At 45.0% G+C, this 23,698-nt stretch overlaps 1 protein-coding gene across 48 annotated transcripts in view; it reads right to left on the reverse strand.

The window, feature by feature from the left end:
* RIMS2 (regulating synaptic membrane exocytosis 2) overlaps positions 1–23,698 on the reverse strand; it is a 558,076-nt gene that overhangs the window by 107,113 nt on the left and 427,265 nt on the right. For 22 of the 48 annotated variants that reach the window (XM_083186888.1, XM_083186889.1, XM_083186886.1 and 19 more), the window contains 3 exons: positions 13,987–14,076; positions 8,512–8,544; positions 2,758–2,793 (listed from right to left, as the gene is read on the reverse strand). The exons of 7 other annotated variants lie outside the window; for them this stretch is intronic. In XM_083186888.1, the coding sequence (XP_083043014.1) occupies positions 2,758–2,793; positions 8,512–8,544; positions 13,987–14,076 (159 nt within the window). The remainder of the gene's footprint in view (positions 1–2,757; positions 2,794–8,511; positions 8,545–13,986; positions 14,077–23,698) is intronic. 19 more of the 48 variants (XM_083186913.1, XM_083186909.1, XM_083186926.1 and 16 more) reach the window with 7 other exon arrangements.

Consider the following 23,698-nt stretch of genomic DNA (forward strand, 5'->3'; position numbering starts at 1 on the left):
CTCTTTTGTGAGTAACTATTGGTGGGCTTTTGGTTCTCCATATGAAATTGTGTAAATACACCCTATTGGAGGAGCACTTGGTTTGCATATAAATAAGGGGGTGGAGAATGTATTGCAGGTTTGGATAATAAACTCTCTGGTGATGCTTAGCGGTTCATTTGCATTTAAAGTGCGAGTTATGTTTCTTAAGTTGTACTGTATTTGCGTTTGGGATACCTGGACCGATAATCCGTGTACTTTAGATCACTACAATGAACACTCCTTAACAACAGCAACAATGTCAGTGTATACGGCACCATAGGACCAAGCCCTCTTGGTTGTACAGCAAGACAACAATCACTTTTGTTGCACAGATGACGAACACAAAGCCTAGTGTGTGCGAAATCTGGCCCAAGAGGTCGACAGTTTCTAGGTTGATACAATATAATCTACATGCACACGGTCGACATTGACAAAAGATCAACAAAAACAAAATGTCGACATGTCAATGGCTGAAGCACGAAAATATTGACGTGAGGTTTTTTGGGACATTTTCATACTTTTCCCTTCTACGTGAACTTGGATTGGGAACGGTAGCATGGAAGCGTTGAAACGAGCCATGGGAGGGGACGCGGTATATTACTGTATTAACACGACACCTTGACAAAGCTGTGAGTGAAAACGCGTTGGTGTTGCTAGACCTGACTTTGGAGAAATAACATCCACCACCATTTGGAGGAGGTTGACCACCTGCTTATCATTGGATCGTGTCCTTCATATTTTACACCAGAGGCATTGTACCGTTCTCAAGCACCTGACCTATTGGACTGCCGTTTACAGGTCCCCCCGGGCTGGCTACACAACAACTTTTGCCAACGGGTTTGGAACCAGGAGACCATAGGATATTCAGGAATACCATCTAACGGACTCACTTTGCAATCGGACGTCAATCTCGATCCACGCAGGTTATATCAATCCCCCATTGGTGACTATTGATACTCCACAGGTCCCCCACACCTCAAATAGGTCCCCCATGTTTTAAACAATGTGTTGTTTATGTATGTTTAAATGTTATTAAATTGTTATTTTTAAATTGATGCATACATTTTTTAATTTGGTATAGCGCTGCTCCTTTTTTGCCTTTCTTCTGTATGTTTTGTTGGGGAACTGACCACCCCCGGTAGCAGCTGCTTATTAGAAAACTCACCCATATTAAGGCGCTCTAACAATTAACCCAGGTTAATTATTGTATTAATGTGTGTCAACCTTCTTCCTGTGTCGCTATTTTGTCTATGTCTTATGCACGGTGCGGCATGCCAGATAAACTCAAACTTTTTTTTTTAAAGCGGTAATCATGTAACCATGCTTTGTAAATGATTGCCGCTTTAAAAAAAAAAAAAAAAAAATCAGAGTTTGTCCGGCATCCCGCACCTCGGAGAACTCTGACTGTATTACATCACATCGTAGATGTTAGCTATCTACTTCAAGCAGAGTATCAGAGTGCAAGTAGCTTTGTGACACGTCTCTCTGTATCAAACACTGACTTTGAGACGGAGAAACGCGAGGTGAATAAATTCATTGGGTTCCGAGCACTAAGCTTTGGAGAGACACTAAGTGGATGGAGATAAAGAGCCAGATTCAGATTTATTCGGTATGACCCAAATTCGGACCAGCGAATGTTGTTGGGGGTCTGCCCATGCATATGGACGAAAATAAGCAGGTGCAGACCCGCTGTGCGAATCTCTTCGGTGAGTATCGCACTCGCCAAGCCTTTGCAAGGGCAGGGGGAGGGAAGGGGACGGAGATCTGACTGGTATACACCCAGCATTGACTTATCTGCGAGCGTGCGAAAAATCATTCAATTTTGAATGATTGTTCAGCGTTTACCTGCTCGCTAGGAAAATACGAATCAGGCCCAAAGTACCAACCAACCAACTCCTGTCATTTTTCAAATTCAGCCTGGAACATGGCAGTTCAGAGCTGATTAGGCTTAGTACATAGACCCCATCGGCTCTAATTTTATAGCTTCGCAGCAGCTATCTCGTGAAATATTACACTGTCCTAACAACAGTAATGTTTAAATAAAATTATTTTATGTGTTTTATATACCAGTTACCAGGCTATCAAAATGACAGTAATGCTCCAATGGGTGCTATACACTGGTCGCTGAGGTGCACAACACCCCCCCGTAAAGGTGAGGAGCAGCATTAGCCGTTTATCAGATAGGGTTCTCCAGCTGTGTGAATTATTATATGTATATTTTTGTGTTAATATGACATGTTTGGTGATTGACTGTGCACAGGATACTTTTGTTTATTTCTCTTACTTTCTTGAGCGCATCAGCTTTACCTAATTAGTATGTTTTACATACATTTATCACCATCTGTTGGTAATTGGGGGGCCCTTACAAACTTTTGCTATGGGGCCTACTGATATCTAGTCACGCCCATGCCTGCACGCTAGTGTATGTCCAGCTATTTCTGTTGGGTTCTTCTTGTTTGGATGTATGTTGGTAACTACTGATGAAAACCACAGCTCTGACTTCAAATGAAAGTGATTAGATCGATATCTGGTACATCAATCAATAAATGACACACAGACGCCTAGGGGTAAATATACTAAAACTTCTAAAAATAAAGAGGTCCAGGATTCAAAAAATGCAATGATAGACAGAATCGGATTGGTTGCTGTGGGCAACATGGACTGCGTTTAAGTTTTTAGTAAATTTCCCCCATAGTGTCTACAGCACACGACTGCACTTCTAACTAAAGTCTGTACCTTGGTCCCCATTCTCTTGCTCTGCCGTCCTGTCTTCTACAAGTAAAATATGGTAAATGTAATGAAATGAAGCAGTGACATGAGAACAAACACAAAAGCCATGAGAAATAAAACAAAGCACATATCTACACGAGACACACATAGCAGCGACAGAGAAGACACAGGGGGGTAGATGTATGAAGCAGCAGTGATAAGGGAGGGGAAGCAGTAATAAGGGAGGGGAAAAGTGAGCCAGAGGAGAAGTGGCCCATGGCAACCAATCAGCTGCTCTGTATAATTTTATACTATGCAAATTACAGATGTTACGTCAGTGCTGATTGGTTGCCATGGGCTACTTCTCCTCTGGCTCACTTCTCCTTTCTTATCACTGCTTCATACATCTACCCCAGGGACTGATGGATGTAGACGTCTGTTTCTGTGGTTTAAGCTTTATCATCACTGTAACTTCTGCAGTAACTCTTCAATATGGGGGGAGCGTTATCAAACCTTCTACAGGGAAACACTGAGTGTTGCCATGAGCTACACCTGCCTTTGTTATAGAAACCCCCATTCCTCCAATTTAGACCCCCCCCCACACACACACACACACACACACACACACACACACACACACACACATTTCCATGGCCGACCCCATAGCAGTGTTATCAGTTATGGGAATATAAAATAAAGATGGCATGAAATGAGTAAAACAGCAACTTGGTTCTTAAACAGATGTTGAAATCGTTGTGATGTATGGCAAGGCATATTTATGAACCATCAGGATCTAGACCTTATAATTCCTATTGCCGCTTTTGATAGCACACGATTGAAGATCACTCAAAAGTCTTTATCGTTCCCTAAACAAGCAAGGATGTGACAGTTTGTGGTTTGTGACAGGAACCTTATGTGCAAGGTGATAATGCACCAGCCAATCAGCTCCAATATGTAAATTGACAGTTATGAGCTGATTGGCTGGAGCATTATCACCTTTGCACATAGAACATTCTTTATGGGGATAGATATCGCTTCTCCGAGCTTCATACATTTCCCTGGGATACGGTCAGTTGGTCGACAGTTATTAGGGGACGCGGCACACTTAATCCTATATCCATGTCGACTGTGTCGGCATTCGGGTATAAAAAATGTGAAAAACCCCACGTCGACCTTTTGACTGTCAACCTAGACCATGTCAACATAATGATTGTGTCGACCTAACGACCTGTCGACGTTGTCCCATGTCCACCATGCAGTATGTCGACCTAATGACCATCTTTAGGTCAACCATATGATCCATACCCCTTTCACACTCGCAAAAATATCCCAGGTTTGATGCACATGAACGCGCATCAACACAGGATTTAGCGCAGTGTAATAGGGTCTACAAAGAATATCCCGGGATGAGCATTCCGGGATTTCTACCCAGGTCCTGACACGGGATCAACATGGGATGCTCAAAAACCTGGGATATTCTTGCGAGTGTGAAAGGGGTATTACCCACCCCAGTATCTATGTAAGCCATCCTATACTTTGCCTGTAATTGCTAGAGTATAAATACAGCAGCTGGGCGTTACCCAGAAAGACTTGTATGAGATACTGTAGGAAGTTAAACTTTTTCCCTTGGAAGAATTGCTGATTGCAGGAGTGAGAGGAAGAACTTCTGATCGTTCTACTTGCAGCCTCAATCGTTTCACAATCTGTAGCCAAGTATTCAATTCCTTTTTATACGCTGTAGTCAGAGCCGAATTTCCCATTAGGCACGTGAGGCACCGGCCTAGGGGCGGCACATGTTTGGGGGCGGCACTTGGATGCCTGTGTTAGTACTGTCAGCCCAAAATGTACCAATAACTGCAAAATATCCACTGTACTGTACTATATTCCATCTTAAATAGAGTGTAAATGGATAGGACATGCATATACTGCCCCTATAAACTGTCCTACTTAGTAAACATTATTGTTGGGCCTAGGGGCGCCCTCCTCCCTAAATCCGCCCCTGGCTGTAGTGTAGTTTTGTTTCCATATAATACTCCCCTGTACTCCTGAAACCTTACCCTATAACCTATTCCATGGTGAACACCCAGAACAACTATCTCTGACTTTTTTTTTTAAGTGGCAAAACCGTACCTTGTAAATGAATGCCGCTTAAAAAGATGTCACATATCCATGTCCGGCATCTCATACCTTTGTCAAACACGGACGCTATTAGTGTATATAGTGAAATATATATATATATATATATATATATATATATATATATATACACACACATACACACACACACACACACACACACACACACACACACTAGTAAGCCCGCGCAAAGCTAATGCTTCCAAAGCTAGCAGATGTAGTTTCACTCTCCGCCAACAGATGGCAATGTTTCGGAGACACACGGACATTAGACATATATGCAATATATTTAAACACACTATAGTAAGCTAGCTCGAAGCCAATGCTTCGAAAGCTAGTACAGATGGAGCCACTCTCTGTGTTGTCAACAGCTCACCATATCGCTAGAGCTGGCAGCAGCTGAGTCACGCAAGTTCTGCAGATGTAGTTTCACTTGCTGCCAACATGTGGCAGTGTTTTGGAGACACACGGACACTAGACATATATATTATGAATATGTCACTGATCACAGTCCAGACTGGAAATCATAGCATGATAGATTCATCTAGAACAAGGGGTAGCCAACTCCAGTCCTCGAGAGCTACCAACAGTTAACGTTTTCCAGGTCTCCTCACAGAATTACAAGTGAAGTAATTAGCTCCACCTGTGGATCAGTTTTAATGTGTCAGTGAGTAATGATTACACCTGTGCCCCTGCTGGGTGTACTGGAAAACATGAACTGTTTCGGGTCTTGAGGACAGTGTTTGAGAATCTATGTTCTAGATCAGGGGTGGCCAAACCTGTCCTCAAGATCTACCAACAGTTCATGTTTCTCAGGCAACCTGTGGGTCTATAGTAGGAATGAATGCAGCAGGTTTGAAAATGTGACAATTAGTAATGACTACAGCTGTGCACCAGCTAGGTGACCTGGGGAATGTGACAGTTAGCAATGACTACAGCTGTGCACCATCTAGGTGGTCTGGGAGATGTGACAGTTAGCAATGACTACAGCTGTGCACCATCTAGGTGGTCTGGGGAATGTGACAGTTAGTCATGGCTACAGCTGTGCACCAGCTAGGTGACCTGAGAGATGTGACAGTTAGTGATGACTACAGCTGTGCACCAGCTAAGTGATCTGGGAAATGTGACAGTTACTGTAGTAATGATTACAGCTGTGAACCAGCTAGGTGACCTGGGAAATGTGACAGTTAGCAATGACTACAGCTGTGCATCAGCTAGGTGACCTGGGAAATGTGACAGTTAGCATTGACTACAGCTGTGCATCAGCTAGGTGATTTGGGTCATGTGACAGTTAGTAATGACTACAGCTGTGCACCAGCTAGGTGACCTGGGAAATGTGACAGTTATCAATGACTACAGCTGTGCATCAGCTAGGTGACCTGGGAAATGTGACAGTTAGCAATGACTACAGCTGTGCATCAGGTAGGTGATTCGGGTCATGTGACAGTTAGTAATGACTATAGCTGTGCACCAGCTAGGTGACCTGGAAAATGTGACAGTTAGTCACAGCTACAGCTGTGCACCAGCCAGGTGATCTGGGGAATGTGACAGTTAGTAATGACTACAGCTGTGCACCAGCTAGGTGACCTGAGAATGTGACAGTTAGTAATGGCTACAGCTGTGCACCAGCTAGGTGACCTGGGAAATGTGACAGTTAGTACTGACTACACCTGTGCACCAGATAGGGCAAGGGTGGCCAAACCGGTCCTCGTGATCTACCAACGGTCCATGTTTTCTAGATCACCTAGCTGGTGCACAGCTGCAGTCATTACTAACTGTCACATTTTAAAACATGCCGCATTCATTCCTACTATAGATCCACAGGTTGCCTGGAAAACATGCACTGTTGGTACATCTTGAGGACAGGTTTGGCCACCCCTGAGCTAGGGGATCTGGAAAATGTGGACTGTTGGTAGATCTCAAGGATCGGTTTGGCCACCCCTGTTCTAGATTCATAGCAGCTTTAGGACATTTACCCCACAAAATGTATCCAATTGGTGTACACACGGTTCAATTTCATCTTTTTTCGTGTATAAGCGAAATTGAATTGCAATCAAAATTGAATTCGTTCAATTTGATCCTGATGCGCGGCCCGAGGCATCAAAATCAAATAGAAAAATAGACTGTGCAGGCAAGAGAAGACTATATAGTACAGATCGAACAAGTACATAATACCGTGAATCTGAATTTAACAGAAAGCGCATCGCACCGTGTGTATACCCCATAAATGTTTCATGCACAAATTTGCTACGTCATCAAGACCAAGATTATCATGAAGTTCCTCTGGATTACAGGATTAATATATTTTAGTACTTGGATAATATTCTGACATACACAGATACTGGCACTGCCAATGTCACATACAACACGTAGGGCCAGATGTACTAAGCTTGAAAAGTGATAAAATGGAGAGTGATAAACCACCAACCAATCAGCTCCTACCTGCCAGGTCACAGGCTGTGTTTGAAAAATAAAAGGAAGGAGCTGATTGGTTGATTGATAACATGAAGAGTGATAACCACTTTTCAAGGCTTAGTACAACCATAATGAGTTAACGCCATCCCACTCGTTTCCTGCCACTGTGAGCATTCCAACCCTGTTCTAGCACAACTCACTTTAAAAGTTGGAATACTTTTATGGACGTACAGTATTTTAGAGTGAATAAAAAAAAAACAATTGGTCAGACCTTTATTTAATATAGCAATTTAATAAACTGCTACTCTACTGACTGGTGCATCATAAGGAAGAGGCGTTTTCCCATCCAGCAATCTAGCCCCTGAGTTAATAACATTTAATTAGAGATATGCAGGTCCGGATATACTCGGATCTCAAAACAGGATTTTATTGGCTATCTGGCTGTCACATGTTTTGGCTCCAGATAGCCAATAAGATCCTGTTTTGAGATTCTGGTAAATCCGGAACTGCACATCTCTACATTTAATGCTATTAATTGAATGTTATAAAGGTACTTGTGTATTATAGCGGCGCCCATCGCATCGCATACCAAAAGGCATGCGATGCGATATCGCGCGATGTTGTACAATGTCATACAATTTTAAAATTGTATGACATTGTATATGGCATACAATGCCATACAATGCGATGCGATTAAAAATTGTATAAGCACCCTAATGGGTGCTTACAATGTTAAATGCACCCCCACGCCACCCCCCACTATAAACGTGAACCCGAAGCGTGGCGAGCGGCGGCGGTACGCATACTACGACCTTTTCATACCCCCACTATCCACGTCGGCGTGGAGGTGAGAATAGAAAGTGTGGCGAGCGTAGCGAGCCACCGAGCCCGAAGCGTGGGACGCGGATACCTGTGAAGCCCGCGAGGGGACGCGGATACCTGTGAAGGTATCCGCGTCCCCTCGCCACGCTTCGGGTCAGCGTTTCTATGGAAGCACCTACCGCTTTTGTGTGCACGCCCATGAAACGCTGGAACAGGGGTTTGAATCTCCGTCTACGGACGGCGTACACAATTCCAGCAGTTGCATGCGGCTGAGAATAAGCCTTTAATAGGACATCCCTTGGCATTGCTCATTAGGTTTTCCAAAGTATTTCTCAAGGTGAAAAGAAACATGCACAGAACAGACGAGATAACAATGACAAGAGAGAAACAAACAGTCGAGACACAGACCTGAGTTTCGTCTTCTTGGAGAGTCCAAGTCTTCTGTGGCCACACCGTGCAATGACAGACAGAGACAAAGGAGATGGGAGTGAGAGTGGGACTCAGGAGAGAGATACGGACACTGAAGGACAAGGACCTTACACAGGGTTAGAAACATAACAGTACAGCGCACAATCCGTAATGCCACAGATGACACAGAATGAACATAGAAACAAGGAGGACAGAAGAGAGAGAGAGAAACCTGGCACATGGGGGGGTTCAGCCAGAAGATCCAGGAGGAATAAAGAACCCTTTGATACATTTTGGAAAAGTTGAGCAATTAGTAGCTAAAGCAAATGAGAAGTAAATAAACAAATAACACTGTTACAGAAATGTACAGTCTTACATTACAATGTTATTAGTTAAATATATATATATACAGGCTATCCCATATAGGGATCAGCAGATCCATTTGCAAACCTACAATCCAAGGTGTTATAAGAGTATTGTGCAGGGGAGGTTCCAGAGGAGGGGCTGCAGCACACTTCAAAATTCAAATAGGGGATCCACACCAACTGCCACCAACCGCCATTCCAATCTGACTCACTGGCAATTGCTATCCTCCCCTATTTGACTTTTCAAACGTGCTGCAGCCCCTCCTCTGATGCCACCACTGGTATTGTGCCCCAAGATACGATACACAAAGTAGGAAGTAAACAAGCCAATGGGAAAGATTGTTGGGTTGATGAAGTCCCCACCAACGGATCCTGAGTCAGCACTTGAAGTTGAGATCATTTGTAAGCGCTGAGTAATGGGACAGCAATGCCATTCTTGCGTCAGCTTTCAGTACAGCATGTAACAGTCCTGCCCATGTGGCTCCCATTGCATATGGACAACGGGCCTGATTGATGTTTGTAAATATGCAATGCAAGGGGAGCAAATAAATTTTTTCTGTGCAGGATAAACACTAGTTGCTTTTGCATGTAGACCACAAATGTTAAACAGCTTTAATTTCACACTGTATTGTAGATGTGGTGACACCTGGGGCTGCCAAGAAAACCGCTGGCACATCTGCGGAAAGAGGCATGGCCTCATGGAAACTCTAGATGACATCACAGAAGGGGCGCGGCTAAGTGGGAAAAGCCCCCAATAATCTCACTCTGCCTTTTCCACTATATATTATATTAGACAAAATTAAACAGTGTGTTTCACCATTTAAATATTCATTAGCTTATACTTATTACAGTATACTCTCTCCAACTGGAATGTATCCTGCTGTACACTAGTCTGGTACAGAGGACATGGCACTCACTGACAGTAAGAACCTAGAGGAGAAGCAATGATATAGAAAAGAAATACATTGGGTACCCTTTAAAACCTTTCCAGAATGTAGCCCCATATTTGTGTTCCGTTGTTACCTTTATTTTGTATAGAACATAAAAGCATAAAAACCATGAAATCAAGTGTAAACAGCTACAATCAAAAAAACAAGAAACCTAAACACTTTTATCCAGAAAAACAAGAAACCTAAACACTTAACACAATAACCACTGACCTCATCACCCCACATCTAATACTCAATGTCCATTTCCACCACTAACCACACGGATGAAAACAAATATTGTGTTGTTGCGGACAGGAGAAATGTGCTGTAACTTCTAGCAACCAGATCCAGACGGACATGTTATATAGACAGAAATTGCACGAGAGTCTGCTGTGGGTTACAACATCCATTTTTACCGCCATCAGTCTTATTAAAAGGTCTCATTTTTCTGATACCGAGAAAAACACTATAATACAAATGGAACAAAAGTGGTCCTCCATCCGGTCATAGAGTTCTTACTGACAAGCAAGTTTCAAAAAGCCGGTCCTGATACAAAAGTAGAAATGTGTGCACTACCGTATGGACAGCAGCACTGCACAACCCTGTAGTCATGTGCCCTGCCACTGTGACAGTGGCCTACATGTCTGCATTTAACCAGTCAAACATGGGACAAAATAAGTTCAACCCCTAAATGTCCAAACCCTGCCCACCCCCCGTTCAACCAAGCCCACCCTAATACACGAAATCAGACCACTTTTTGCAAAAGCTCCTCTTGTTTTGCACTAAGCCCCATCCCCTATGACAGTGGTGGCCAACCTGTGGCTCTTGAGCCTCATGCGGCTCTCCCCCTTGTAAAGTGTGGCTCCTGCTCCCACTGCTGCCCACCGCCCACCGTCCGTCCCAGTCCCCCCTGCTGCTGGTTCCCTGAATCCCTTCTCCTTCTGAGGGGAGGAGAGGGCGCATCGCGCAACTCTCCTACCCCTTACTGTGCATCCTTGTGACTGGGCCGTCTGCCAATTAGAGCTTGCGGGCCAGCAGCCAATCAGGAGCCGGCCAGCAAGCTTTGATTGGTGGACGGCCCAGTCACAGGGAAGTGAGGGGGAAGGAGACGCGCGGTGTGCTGTGCTCTCCTCCCCTCGGTGACATCACAGGACTGCAGGGGGACGCCAGACTGTCCTCTCCCTGCCCGGCAGCAGCAGCAACAACAGTGAGTGCTGCTGCTGGGAAATTTGCACTGTGGGGGCATAGCAGTTTGTGACACTGTGGGGGCATAGCAGTTTGTGGCACTGTGGGGGCATAGCAGTTTGTGGCACTTCGGGGGCATACCAGCTTTTTGGCACTGTGGGGGCATACCAGCTTTCTGGCACCGTAGGGGCATACCTGGCACCGTGTGGGAGGCATATGTGTATCTGGCACTATTGGGGGGCATATGTATATATGGCACTGCACTATTGGAGGCATATTTGTATCACACCCACCCAAGGGGTCAAAATATACTACGCCCCTTTTTTTGGCGCATGCGCCTTCGGCGCGCGCATGATGTCGGCTATTTAGCTTGACTACCGATATTTTTCGGCTCTTTACCTCTGACCAGTTGGCCACCCCTGCCCTATGAGGTCCATAAATCTGTGCAGGTCCCCCAATAGCAGGACTACTAGGTATGCACTCGGAGACATAGCAGGTAACGTTACCATATATTAGTAACAGAAAACTTGGTAAAATCAGCTGCTGTCGAACTGTTTTGATTATCAAAGAATTGTTGCGTAGAATTTAGAGTAACCAATCACCTTCTTTGTGATAGATTCCCATGATCGCCAATATAGGTAACTGTAGCGACTGTCATGGGAAAATGATATATAGGGCATACAATCTGACCGATATCGTTCGCCATATCGGTCAATGACCATACCCGCCCCCCCCCCCCCCCCCCCGATCCATACAAGAACTCAATACCCCAGAGTGTCCCTAGTCTTTACATTGGTGGGTATTCTAAATAACAATTATTAGCCCAAAATCATATCAACCAATCAGATGCTTGCTTTTGTTTTCAAAACTACCACAGAGACTAAGGGGCAGATTTATTAAGCTTGGAGAAGAGATAACCTGGAGATAAAGCGGAGAAAAGGTAAAAGGAGATAAAGCACCAGCCAATCAACTCCCAACTGTCTTTTTCAAACACAGCTGATTGGCTGGTGCTTTATCTCCTTTTACCTTTTCTCCGCTTTATCTCCAGTTTATCTCTTCTCCAAGCTTAATAAATCTGCCCCTAAATCTTTAATCTTTGGTGCCCTTGTCATTTTCAGGACAAAAGGCAACCCATTATAGGATGGTGCCCTAATTACTAATTAAGTGATGTCCACATATTTTGAAAGATGATTTATTTCTGTATTGTTAATGTGGAGAAAAACTAGATGCCAATGTAAAAGTGCTGTACCAAAAAACTAATGCCGTATAATAAACTATAGCGGATGTACTAATGTTGGGAATCCCAACCAATCCGCTCCCAACTGTCACCTTTCAAACACAACCTGTAACATGGCCATTAGGAGCTAATTGGCTGGTTCCTTATCACTCTCCAAGGCTTAGAACATCTGTACCAAAATGATGAGACTAAAACTGACATTGTTTTGCTGAAATCTATCCTTTTCGTCATTTTGTCATCATTGACCTTATGTCAATGAAACATATAGATATTAATATTTATACTTATTATATTAATCCGCAACCGCACATCAATAAGTAACTTGGTACGTTAATTCAGAGATGTAGAGAAACCCATGTAGAGATGTAATATACCCCTGGTATATTTTTAATGATTTCAGATCTATGCTGTGCAGGATTTGTACTGTGCATGTGCAGACCTGTGGGTCCTATTCAGACCTGCTCGATGTGCTGTGAGTTTTCAGAGTTGCAGTGCCCCCTAAGCCCGTTTGGGTTGGCGACTGCTAGTGTTATAGAAAGCAGAGTGGTGGTGGTGGACGGTTGGCCTCCTTTTCTAGGCTTGCCAAGGCCAGCGGGTATAAACGGAGGGTTACTTAAATGCCGAATGTTCATGCAGAGGACCCAATGCTGGGTCTTTGAATTCATCAGCAGATCACAGAAGCCACCACAAGGCACCACCGGTGGCACTAGAATTAGTCCGAAGATGCCGTGTGAACCACATTCCCCCCTGAATCAAGGCCAAAGTCAGGTCAAAGCCAACCTTGACCAATTTGGTCTCCTAAGCAAGATGTTAGCTGGTGCTCCCCAGTTCACATGAATATGCCACAAAATAGATGCCCCCCCCATCCCCTTATTGGCAGCTGATGTTGTGCTGCTGGGAGAGGTCACTTGGTGTGCTGGCACCTTCTCCGTCCATCTCTTTAAAGACATGGTGGGGAGACCAATGGAGCAGCTGCCAGCAGACGTGACCTCTCTGGTGGAGTCAGCCACAGAAGCTATATCGATTCAAACTCACAGGTAAGGAGAGGTGCCCCTTTGGGAGCAGGAGCCCGTCGGCAGATGACTCCATTGCCTCTCAGAGTTCCGCCTCTGACTGTTGTGCAGAAGTCACATCTGCTGGCGAGTCCTCCTGTTAATGTGCGCTGGGTGATGCGATCGGTGCCCCCCTAGAGCAATAGCACCTTGGCATTTGTATATGTGCTTACGCACAGGGCCAGCTCCGAGTTGGACGTACTTAAATGCAAGCTAAATTCTCAGCATTTACACCAGAACCGTTGTATACGTGACCTTACGGTTTACAATCAATGCCATATTTATCCAATAGAATTATACACCTCACTGGTAGAACTCTATACAAAATCCAAGAACCGAATGCGTTTAAAAGTGTTCAAAGATAGCCTATCCAACTACACTAACAGGTTTGCCAAGAACTCCCTCGTTCTCAAAGTATATATACCGAAAAATCTACTAGCGCATTGTTTTTAACATTGGTCCCAAAGTTTGAAATTTGGAATTTTCTTTTTCTCCCTTCGAAAATTTGGAGCTATTTATTCTGAAAAGGGATGATACACAACACTGAGTTAAAGGTCTCACTGTCACCGACTAGACGCCTACACATTGCACACCAACGTGAGAAGAGCACATGAGGGAACACACTTATCACAAAAGCATGAGCTTCCCCTGAACGCTGTTTGCAAGCCTCATGCTTTTAAAGGTGGTTTTCCAAAACCCTGACAAACCTGGCTCAGAATGGGGTTTCTTTTTCGGCAACTGTTTGTCATCAGTTATTGCACCATTCACCTTTCTTTGCTGGTCTTCCCAAGTAACTTCTAGCATAAACCAAGAGAAATTAAAACTTGTCAGAAAAAAAGACAACAGAAACATAACACAAAGCCTCACAACATATTGGGGGGGAGCTACATTCGGAAAGGATAAAAACGAGGAGACGGAATAGGGGGAGGAGACAGGTGTTTTAGGGGAGTATTAAATTTTTTTTACATTTTAAAGTGTTTTATGGCAATCCTTGTACAATGTTGGTGAAATTGAATGTTGGGCTCTGATATCTCTCTTTAGAATGTTGTAGTATATAGAACATTTAGTAGGAAATAAAATAAAGGCATGTTAAAGGACCACTGCTATTCACTAATGCCTTAATTTATGTGTGTATATATATATATATATATATATATATATATATATATATATACACACACACACACCATATCTTAGCTCTCCGTTTGTAATCCAATATATTCAACACTGCGGTGCCTTCCAAAGACTTGAGTCCATGAATATATAATATATATATATATTTGTTGACGGGCAAAGAACATTATTCAATGGGTTTTGCGACCTGCGACAGCGAGCAGTGCCAACTGCTCGCTCTGCCACAGCTCGCACGGTCAGTATTCAACTGACCCCCCACCGTATCCACCCAACTGGGTTTTTACAGCGATATGGACCCCCCACCGTATCCACCCAACTGGGTTTTTACAGCGATATGGAAATGGCGTGTGCGTCCGTCAAACAGCGAGGCTCATGAACCTCAACCTTTGGGGGAATCCTGTCCCCCCGGAACGTTGAAGATGGTGAGAGGCCAGTGCGGGGGTCAAATGGCGAGGGTAGCGGCGATCCTCACCATTTAACCCCCTCGTTGGCCGCATTGAATATGGAAAAAGGTCAACACCGGAAAAAGCTTGAAATGCATTAGGTTGACTTGGTCAAAAGGTCGATCCAGCCAAAAGGTCAACATGAGTTTTGCATACTTTTGGGGGTGACCGTGTCCACGTAGACACTGTATTAATGTACCGTGTCCCATGGCATGGCTCGCTGCCCTTGAGATGGTACAGTATGAACACCTCAGTTTAAAAAAACCATGACTTATGTGGATCTTTTCCATGTACACTTATTGCACTTCGATCTTTTTAACGTGTGGACCAATAGCGATCAACCTTTTGACTGTCGATCCAATGACCGCATACTTGACTTCACATAAAAGAAAGTTCCCACTATGCTTATGGTTTCTAGGTGGACACTGACTGTTTCTGCCCGTAGTTACCAGAGTCCTGAACTTTGATATCTGCATTTATATGCGTAGTAAAAGTCATTGAAGGTATAATATCTTCTTAAATACACTTGAGATCCTGAATATATTGAATTACCGAACTGATTCACTTTGAGACCATCTGATGTATGATATCTGATAGTCTACAAGTGTTCGCATTATGTATCATCCCAGAGATTAACCCCTGAAGAAGTCTCTTGTAGACAAAACGCGTAGGGTAAAGATTGTAGGACCAGCTCTGAGAACTTGTTATTGGGAAAGCATGTCTCTAATTAATATATACTCAGAGGTGGAGCACCTTGCAGCATACTGCCAAATTGTGTATTGTAAGAATCATTATTTTCCTATGTGAATTGCGATTTTAATAAATTGTTTAAAAAAAGTATAATACATGTTTGAGCGTAAAAGGATGTCAGAATTGGATAATATTTTAGAGGCTTCTATCCAGATAAGTAAGAAGGTATACCCAGCATAGGTTTAAGAGTATTTGAGGAAGTTAACCTAAGTAAAAGTTAAAATATTCATTTAAAAGCCCTCCCATTGATTATTTAAACTATATATAGAACGTTTGACCTTTATTTCAGAACTATATATACAGATGGAGCCATCCTCATCTAGCCATCTCTGGATAGCCATGGTGAGCCATAGCTCACCAAGGCCTAGTGTTCTCAGCTACAATACAATACATAGAACATTACAGTAGGGGATTAGCATAGTAATCCTATTACTCACTTAATCCTATTAAAGGGCTAGTTGAGGATGGCTCCATCTGTGTGTGTATATATACAGTATATATCTATCTATATATATATATATATCTAGTAGAATTGAAGAACCGCACTCCACCAGGGCCGGCGCCACCACTAGGCAAATCTAGGCATTTGCCTAGGGCGCCGGCCACTGGAGGGCGGCATTTTGCCCCCCCGTGCCGCGGGGGTACCTGTCCTGTGGCGCTGTGTATTTAAAGCTGGCGGCGGAGGCAGCGAGGGGTCCCTGCAGTCAATAAATAACGAGCGCTATCCGCCGGGCTATGCGGAAGCGCTTCTGTTGTGAAAACACTGTCTGCACGCTGATTGGCTGAGATTCAGCCAATCAGCGTGCGCCGTGCGGCCAGTGTTTTCACAACAGAAGCGCTTCCGCATAGCCCGGCGGATAGCGCTCGTTGACTGCAGGGACCCCTCTCTGCCACCGCCGCCAGCTTTAAATACACAGCGCCGCAGGACAGGTACCCCCCCCTCCCCCGGCACCGGGGCGCCCCCACCCCGGCTCGCCTGGGGCGCTCCGGTGCCTTGCACCGGCCCTGCACTCCACTCCACTCATTTCTTGCGGACAATTTAGCGGTGCTCCGCTTTAGAGGAAACAAAGTCCCAAATATAGCAATTTTGGTTGAAGCAGGCACTCACCACAGGCAATAGGTTGTAGTTGAGAAAAGATTTATTTCATAAATGCAGTCGACGTTTCGGTCCTCAACAGGGACCTTTGTCAAGACAGGAACATGTCAATCCAAGGACCAGGAACACCAGACACTGCCTGGTGTTCCTGGTCCTTGGATTGACATGTTCCTGTCTTGACAAAGGTCTCTGTTGAGGACCGAAACGTCGACTGCATTCATGAAATAAATCTTTTCTCAACTACAACCTATTGCCTGTGGTGAGTGCCTGCTTCAACCAAAATTGCTATATATATATATATATATAGATATATATATATATCTATATATATATAGATATAGATATAATTCATCCAAATAAGACAGCACTACTCCTCCACAATGTAAACTGCCGGGGTGTCCAAATCCAGATGGAATACCAACCGATATTCCAGCAAACACAGTCCTTTGGGTAAAGTAAGATGCACTCACCGGTCTTCTCAGTTTTGCAAAAGGTATTTAATACATACCACAAAAGTTCACATGACAGTGGGTTATGGTCGACGTTTCGGTCTACTGGCGAGACCTTTTTCAAGACCTGCCTCTCCTGCCCTCCTCAGTGTGCAACTACCATAAAATAATGGACGCCTTATATGCCCAGAGACACACCCCCTACTTCCATATTCAGGAAATCTGATAACACCTCACACCAATCAAAAGAATTTGATTGGTGTGAGGTGTTATCAGATTTCCTGAATATGGAAGTAGGGGGTGTGTCTCTGGGCATATAAGGCGTCCATTATTTTATGGTAGTTGCACACTGAGGAGGGCAGGAGAGGCAGGTCTTGAAAAAGGTCTCGCCAGTAGACCGAAACGTCGACCATAACCCACTGTCATGTGAACTTTTGTGGTATGTATTAAATACCTTTTGCAAAACTGAGAAGACCGGTGAGTGCATCTTACTTTACCCAAAGGACTAGATATAGATATATATATACACACTGTACATTTTTGTTATGAAGCATCTCCACTTTATTATGTTGCTAACTTTGTTATATTACTTCCATTCAAAAAGGTTTGGGAGACAGATATTTAAAGTGAAAATCTCACGTTATCAGTCTTTAGTATTATTGATTCAGCTTGTAATACGGCAATGTCGATTAAAATTCCAACAAAAGTTATAATTTCCTGTCACTTCACCTTTAAGGACACGTAAGTGAGGCTATTAAGTAACGATTATAACAACGTATCTGTCCTGGCCCACTTAAAGGGGCTTTTTGTAATATAAAACCAATGATATCAGGTTTAGCATCCGAGCCATATCTAATGAAAGCCAATGTGGTTAATGGCTGCAGATTGTCCTTCTTGTGTCGTTTTACTACGTAGCCTGACACAGTAGTGTCCAGTTCAGATGAAATAATCGCACCATAGTCAGACTCAATGTTAATGAATGTGCCTCTATTCACACCACATCAATATGTACTATGCACCAATGACATGGTTGGAAGGTCGACTCAAGCATTAGGTTGACAGTGTCTAGTTCGACAGTCAAAAGGTCGATATGGGGTTTTTAACTTTTTTCTTTGAGCTAACATGTGCCAACAGGTGGTATTTCATGCCCTACCATCCACTACGGTGTAGGGAGAATAAAATATCTTGCCGGGCGCAAGACCATGTTGACATTCGGGACAAAAAAAAGTGAAAAACCCATGTCGACCTAATCTTTAGGTCGACAGCATGTCCTGTACTTTTTGTTGAAGTCCCATACAATGTACTAGGAAGGGCTGCACTGACCCTCTGGTACTTCTGGCAAATGTCACTAGGACCAATGTCCGGAATGGCTGATCTGGTCACGCTGAGTGCAGGACTGGCTGAGAGCAGGACTGGCTGAGTGCAGGACTGGCTGAGTGCAGGACTGGTTGAGTGCAGGACTGGCTGAGCGCAGGACTGGCTGAGTGCAGGACTGGCTGAGCGCAGGACTGGCTGAGTGCAGGACTGGCTGAGTGCAGGACTGGCTGAGCGCAGGACTGGTTGAGCGCAGGACTGGCTGAGTGCAGGACTGGCTGAGTGCAGGACTGGCTGAGTGCAGGACTGGCTGAGTGCAGGACTGGCTGAGCGCAGGACTGGCTGAGCAGCTGCCATCTATGCCACCTACGGTGTATTTTCTAAAGTGCATTGGTGTTATTAATCTGGTGTCATTGCATGAACCCATGCACTGTCTATCGGTTACACAAACCTCTGTGCTGGCTGGCCACACCCCCTCTGGAGACTGGCCACACCCCAACACATGGGCCCCTACAAATACATTAACCGGTGGGCCCTTCCCGACCCATCTAACACTGAATATAAGTGCAGAGAGCTATGTCGAGCATAAGGTTATGAAAGCTTTCAGCATCTTCTCTAAAGGTGCGTACACCATACCCTCCAACATCACCCATTCCATTAGGTACAAAATGCTCTGTTCCTGGACTTCCTGCCAGTGGCAGTTACAGATGTGAGCCTGCAGCACAGTCCAATATTCAAAAAGGGGAGCCACACCTACTGCCACCCCAAACATCACTGTCCTGGACTCACTGACAGTTGATGTGACCCCGTCTTTGAATATTGGACTGTGCTGGAGTTCAACCTCTGTAATTGCCACTGGCAGGGAAGTCCAGGAACAGAGCATTTTGTACCTAAAGGAATGGGTCATGTTGGAGGGTATGCGTACACACGGGGGCGATTTTGTGTAATATCGCGGGAAATATGGTCGCTAAGCGACCATATTGCCCACGATGGGAGTGTGCACCGGCGATATATCGCCGGGTGCGCGCTCCCATTTTTACCCCTGTAGTGATCGCTGGTCGCAGGAACATGCTCCTGCGACGAGCTGATTACCACTGCTGGGCTCCCCCGGCAGTTTCTTTTTCATCAGCGACCATCTCTGGTCGCTGATGAAAAGGAGAAACTGAGCAATATATCTCCCCCATGTGTACGGGGCTTTAGAACTTATGTTTAGTGGTTGTCAGGAATGTTTAATATCACACTGGTACTATTCACAAAGGCATGCTGGGAATTGTAGTTTCACAACAGGTGGAGAGACACAGGCTGTCCAGGCCCGATTTAGATGCTGCTTTCATTCTCATTCTATTATTAAGACCACCAAATGAGAGAAGGGCAGGGCCATCTTCATATATAGGCAAACTGGGCAGCTGCCCAGGGCCCCACAAATCTAGGGGCCTTCAAGCAGTAATGGGTAGTGGTCACACATTCAGAGCGGCCTGGCAGTATCCTCTACCTACCTCCCAGCCTGCAGCCATATAGTGGATGTCTGGCAGTATGCCGAATGGTGGATGGGAGGAGCTTATCCACCAATCAGAGTGGATAAGCTGTTCGGAGGCATGTGGAGAGACCGCAGGAGTAACATGTTATAATTGGTTCCTGTGAATGGGTGTGTGGGGCCCCAGTGAGCTGCTTTGGCCAGGGCCTGCAACATCCCTGGATAAGGGTGCTCATTGCAAATACCAATTAATGTTAACTCCAAAAAAAGTTTAAGAAAATCATCTTTTCCGTATCTCATGAAGTTCCCCGATCTAATGTTTGTTCCTGCAGCAATACGGTGGTTTTTAGGCTTCGGTTGAAACAAGGCAGTGGTTTTTAGGCTTCGGTTGAAACAAGGCAGCCATACGAAAGCATCAGGTAGTTATTCATGTATATGAGGAAATGTTCACGGTATGAATAAAACATAGTAGCATGGGTTCTGGGTAAACAAGGTCTCGCACTGAAGCTAATTGCGCTGCTTTATAAACTGCTCTGATGTAAGCACGTTTTCTCCCGGTACAGTGCTCAGTTAATGGCACTTTGGGCTGTCAAACTGTCAGCCATGAACTCAAAGGGGGAGCTACCGGAATGAGCTATAATAAATAATGACTTACATCTACCTACAGCTGTGTGACAATGTGGCTGCACGATAATCTGCTTAACGGTTCCGGTACTCTTTACTTAGTGCGGCGCCCGTCGCGGGCATCGCGGGTACATTAATGTATGGCCGCGACGCGACCGACGCGATGCCCGCGATTTCCCATTGAAACCAATGTTAAACAGGGAAATCGTGTCGGTCGCGTCGCGGCCGCACATAAATGCACCCGCGATGCCCGCGACGCGATGCTCACGATTTCCCATAGGGAACAATGTTAAAAGTCGCGATGGACCCGATTTTAGTGTTAAATGGCTCAATCAACCCGATTTGGCCATAGGAATCAATGTTAAATGGGCCACAGAGCCCATTAACCCTTAAATGTCCCCCCAAATTTTTAACGCCACCCCACGATCCACGCCAACCCGAAGCGTGGCGAGCGCAGCGAGCCCGCGAGGGGCGGCGGTACGCGTCCTCCGACCTTTTCATGCCCTACTATCCACGTCGGCGTGGTGTGAGAATATAATAGTGTGGCGAGCGCAGCGAGCCACCGAGCCCGAAGCGTGGCGAGCGCAGCGAGCCCCGCGAGGGGACGCGGATACCTTCACAGGTAGACGCGTCCCCTCGCGGGCTTCACAGGTGTCCGGGTCGCCACGGACACCTGTGAAGCCCGCGAGGGGACGCGTCTACCTGTGAAGGTATCCGCGTCCCCTCGCGGGGCTCGCTGCGCTCGCCACGCTTCGGGCTCGGTGGCTCGCTGCGCTCGCCACACTATTATATTCTCACACCACGCCGACGTGGATAGTAGGGCATGAAAAGGTCGGAGGACGCGTACCGCCGCCCCTCGCGGGCTCGCTGCGCTCGCCACGCTTCGGGTTGGCGTGGATCGTGGGGTGGCGTTAAAAATTTGGGGGGACATTTAACGGTTCATTGGCCCTATTTGGGCTGTGTGGCCCATTTTACATTGATTTATATGCCAAAATCGGGTCCATTGAGGCATTTAAGTGTCAAATCGCGGTCAATCAGGCTTTTTAACATTGTTTCCTATGGGAAAATCGCGGTGATCGCGGTCATCGCGGGCATCGCGATCATCCAATTTTACCCGCGATGCCCGCGATTCCCGCGATCACCGCGATTTTTACCCGCGATGACCACGATTTTGATCGGCGGCGCCGTTCTAAGTAAAGAGTACCACGGTTCCTACTGTACCGTTGAATTAAGGGTGGCTGCCAGTCTAAGTGCTGCGACATATAAAAGAGAATAAAAAAACATATTCATTAATGGGGTGATTCAGTTTGGTTTGCAAAAGCAAACTCCTTTAATGGACAATACCATGATGCACTGCAGGTGGGGCAGATGTAACTCTGTCTGATATGTTACATCCTTATCAAGTACAACAAGGACGTCTTCCTCATAGACAGCCTTACGTTTGTGACTGGCAGACTCGGTGGCAGAAGTGCAGATCCCCAGGCTAACAACAATATGAAGATCATATTTCAGGTGCTGTTATATTTTAGTTTTGCCCTAAAAATTGGGTCCTAGAACTCATTAGATTGGGCCATCCTGACTGATCTATCATCTTGTTCACTAATCTTGTGTTTATTTTTTAGATAACCAAATGTATAGGGTTTTTAATTCAGCGCTTAAGTTCCACGGACAACAAAAGACTCGCCAATTAAGAATCATGTCCAGCAACACAATTCTTTTTGGCGGTTGCATCTGACCACTTGGATGTCAGCTGGACAAGTCATGGGGGAAATTTACTAAGAATACGATGTTTTGTATTTGTATTCTTAATACGAATGATTACAAATGCATATGGCTGTTTTAGCCGTATGCAAATTCGTGTTCCGGAGGGTAATTTACAAAGCGGTCAAATACGAATGCTTTGTAAACCCCCGATGGCATATTCATTCATATGCATTTGTATATACAGCCACTAATACAAATTCGTATAGGCAGGTGTATTTTCCTGGCGTATTTGGCCAGCAATTAGCGGCCGTTTTACGCTAATTAGCGGCTGTATTTCAATACGGCCACTTAGAAAATTAGGAATCGCCATTCTTTTGAATGGTGATTCCTATTCATATTTCCCGATGGCGTAAACATTCGTATTTGTAAATACAAATACGAATGTGCCAAAAATTATGAATATGTGCATTTTTGGCATAGTAAATGTCAAAAATACAAATACGCCAAAAAAACTCGTATTTTGCTGTACGAATACGATTTTTTTATACGATTTTACCTTAGTAAATTTCCCCCATAATGTAAATAGTCCATGGAACAATGTGAAACATTTAGGGGGTATTCAATCCCCACCACTATTTTCGAAGGCCTATTTTCGAAGGCTGTCTTTCCCGAGAGCATTGAAGAGGCATCTTAGACGACTTTAAAAGCAGTCGGGCTCGTTTTGCGGGGAATGGCCGTGGATTGTGGAGCTCACGGCCGGATCTTGACGATCCACGGTCGTTTCTCGTGGCAACACCCCCTTTCCGACACTCAGCAGGCACGACATTGAATCCCGCCTGCCGAGATGCAGTCAAGAGGGCCGAGAACAGGACCAGGTCACGACAGTTGTAAACCGGGATTGAATACCGCTCTTGTACTTAACTAGTTACCAGCCCGTCAAAATGACAGAACATAACAGTAATGTCAGCCTGGGACGGAGAAACACTAGATTTATTCAGTTGCCGCCGACACACACAACGCTTGAATTCCCCCATAGAGGTGAGGAGCAGTGGTGGAGTTAGGTGCCACGGCGCCCGGAGCAAGGGCATGTTTTGCGCCCCCCCCAATATGTCATAGGTGAGGCTCCTGCGCAGTGAAAAGTTGGCACGGACAAACATTATACCACACACCGTAATGCCCATTGCACATTTTAGTGAACTTTGTAATTCCAATTACACATAAGCCCACACATGATGCCCATGACATACTATATAACACTCCGTAATGCCCATGACATACTATATAACACTCCGTTATGCCCATGACATACTATATAACACTCCTCAATGCCCATGACATACTATATAACACACCGCAATGTCCATGACATACTATATAACACTCCGCAATGCCCATGACATACTATATAACACACCGCAATGCCCATGACAT

This window comes from Crinia signifera, chromosome 5 (assembly GCF_055691185.1).
Source record: "Crinia signifera chromosome 5, ASM5569118v1, whole genome shotgun sequence".
Taxonomy (NCBI): Eukaryota; Metazoa; Chordata; class Amphibia; order Anura; family Myobatrachidae; genus Crinia; species Crinia signifera.